Source organism: Triticum dicoccoides, chromosome 3B (assembly GCF_002162155.2).
Source record: "Triticum dicoccoides isolate Atlit2015 ecotype Zavitan chromosome 3B, WEW_v2.0, whole genome shotgun sequence".
NCBI lineage: Eukaryota > Viridiplantae > Streptophyta > Magnoliopsida > Poales > Poaceae > Triticum > Triticum dicoccoides.
Genome location: NC_041385.1, coordinates 650,389,678 through 650,392,227, shown reverse-complemented (window position 1 = coordinate 650,392,227; position 2,550 = coordinate 650,389,678). Strand labels below are relative to the sequence as shown.

At 58.7% G+C, this 2,550-nt stretch overlaps 1 protein-coding gene across 1 annotated transcript; it reads left to right on the top strand.

Moving 5' to 3' along the window:
* The first annotated feature begins 490 nt into the window (after positions 1-490).
* On the top strand, positions 491-2,048 carry LOC119277636 (transcription factor DIVARICATA-like). The gene is made up of 2 exons (XM_037558920.1): positions 491-1,150; positions 1,241-2,048. Exons 1-2 carry the CDS (start codon positions 711-713, stop codon positions 1,677-1,679), a joined length of 879 nt encoding a protein of 292 aa, XP_037414817.1. The 5' UTR covers positions 491-710; the 3' UTR covers positions 1,680-2,048.
* Positions 2,049-2,550: the final 502 nt, after the last annotated feature.

Here is a 2,550-nt window from a genome sequence, read left to right as displayed (position 1 = left end):
TACCGCCCTCCATCGAGCTCATTTGGGATGTCCCCACGCTGCTGGACCTCCATGGTGATATTTGGTCGTCGGTTGTTCTATCCTTGCTATGGAATATTTGGGATTCCAGAAGCACATTTGTCTTTCGCAACGAACTCCACTCCGTAAGGACTAGCGCTAGAAATTTAGCTAGTGACTTCACTCTTTGAACTTTCAGATACGAAAACGTCTCTAAGAAGGATGCCTCCATATCATAGCGTCAATACCTCTCCTCACACTAGCAGACAATTGCAAAGCTTGCCATTTGGTCGCCTTTGAATAATGCATTCGATAGGGATCATCTCCCCCTAGTGATTGGTCACAAAAATCAATTCCTTCGGTTAAAATAATTCACACATGTCTGAAAAAGCAAGACATATATTCAACAAAACTGAATCTTGTTACCATTAGTTAGCACTCTCCTCTTTACCTCTTGTGCTTGGTTGAGAGGCCACAAACTCCACCAAGGCCCAATCACAAGCACCCACTTTCTTTTTGCTCATCTTCTCAAGGCCTCCAACGGTGGAGGCGGAATAAACTCCGGCCACTTTTTGTAGCCGCCCGGAATTTGATACTCCCCCGGTCCTCCCCTATATAGGCATGCCTCCTTCCACCTCCCCCCTTCGCCACTTTCCTGCCTTCCTCCATTGCTCGCCGCCCTTAAGCCAGCTCAGGTAGCAACTAGAGCCGACATGATGGCGGAGGCGTGGGTGGACGTGCTGCCGCCGCCGGCGCCCTACTTCGCCGGGCAGCCGTGCTGGGCCGTACAGCAAGAGCGTCGTGGAGGCGGCGCCTGGACACTGGAGGAGAACAAGGTGTTCGAGGAGGCGCTCGCGGCGATCGACCTGGACGCGCCGGACCGGTGGGAGATGGTCGCGCTGATGCTGCCCAGGAAGACGGTCGCCGACGTGGTGAACCACTACCGGGCCCTCGAGAACGACGTCGGGTTCATCGAGGCCGGGCTGGTCCCGTTTCCTCACTACGACAGCTCGTCCCCTTCGTCCGGGTTCACTCTGGACTGGGACGGCGGCGCCGCCGGCGCCGGCGGGTTCAGGCGCGGCTACTGCCTCAAGCGCGGGCGCGCCGACCAGGAGCGGAAGAAGGGCGTCCCGTGGACGGAGGAGGAGCACCGGTAAGCCGCCATCTTCATGATCTTCTTCTTGTGCTTGGATTGTTGCTTGTTGTTGGTGGAAATCTGATCGTGTTCGTGCGCTGCGTGCAGGATGTTCTTGAAGGGGCTGAAGAAGTACGGGAGAGGCGACTGGAGGAACATCTCGCGGAACTACGTGACGAGCCGCACGCCGACGCAGGTGGCCAGCCACGCCCAGAAGTACTTCATCCGGCTCACCTCCGGCGGCAAGGACAACAAGCGCCGCTCCAGCATCCACGACATCACCACCGTCAACGTGCCCGACGACGACGACCGCGGCAGCCCCTCGGGGTCCCCGCCGTCCGCGCTCACCACCGTCGACACGAAGCCCTCGCCGTCGTACGGCGGGCAACGGCACGCCTTCATGCCGCCGACGCTGCCAGCGGGGACGCTCGGCGGCGGCCACCCCTATGGCAACGTGAAGCTCGAGCACCAGAGCTCGTTCATGGACGGCGCGGGCCTCGACCTCGACGACTCGCTCCTCCTGCAGATTCAATGCGGCCAGCTGTGACGGAGCTTTCTCGCCGCGGCGAAGCCCGCACGGAGGACAAAACAGCGGCGGCCACCTATCACCATCATCGCGTCCACGGGCGCGACCGCACCATGGACGAGGCAGGCGGACGTGCTCTGCTTGCCTCGAGAGCAGTTTGGTTGCAGAGTCGCTGTGCTTGTGTCTCTCTCGACCGACACTCGGATGATGGAACGCAAGCGAAAACATCTGAGAGCGACACGGCGGTGTTGAGCGTACGTGCAGGTCTGCGTCCATGGAGAAGCTCAAGAACCCATCGATCGTGCCGTCCAGTGTACATAACCCCGCCACAAGTATACGGCCACTGTACCGAAAATCTGAAATAAGCAGTTCATGAAGCTTGTACTCGTTCGCCGTTGTCGCCGGCCGGCGGCTCCGATCAGGAGCTCGCACCGGTGTGAAATTTGGTTAGAGCGCTTCTTTCAGTTTATCGTTGCTAGTTATGCGTGTGAGAAGCTTTCGCGAGATCCGTCGCCATTGCTGCACCGCCTCCGCCTCCCCGTGAGAAGTTTCGATTTGGCTTCGCTCTCTCGCTCGCTCACCTCACCTGAAATCCTCCATGCCATGCCATGTGCTGCCGGACTAGCCTGGCGACCGGGCTTCTCATTAATGCCGATCGATCTCGTTCCGTCCGTAGTCTCCGCCACAAATATTGAATTCTCATCTTCGCAGGCCCGGGCATAAACTAGTCCGCCTCGTGCTCCTTGCTCCTGCTGCCCGCCCATGCGCAGGTGCCGGGCTCCGTCCGCCCTGGCGATTCCCTCCGCGCCACCTCTGGCTGACTCCCAGTTGGCCAGTTGCTGGGAGAAAGAAAGAAAGGAGAGTATCAATTTGATTCGTCAATCAGGTCGAC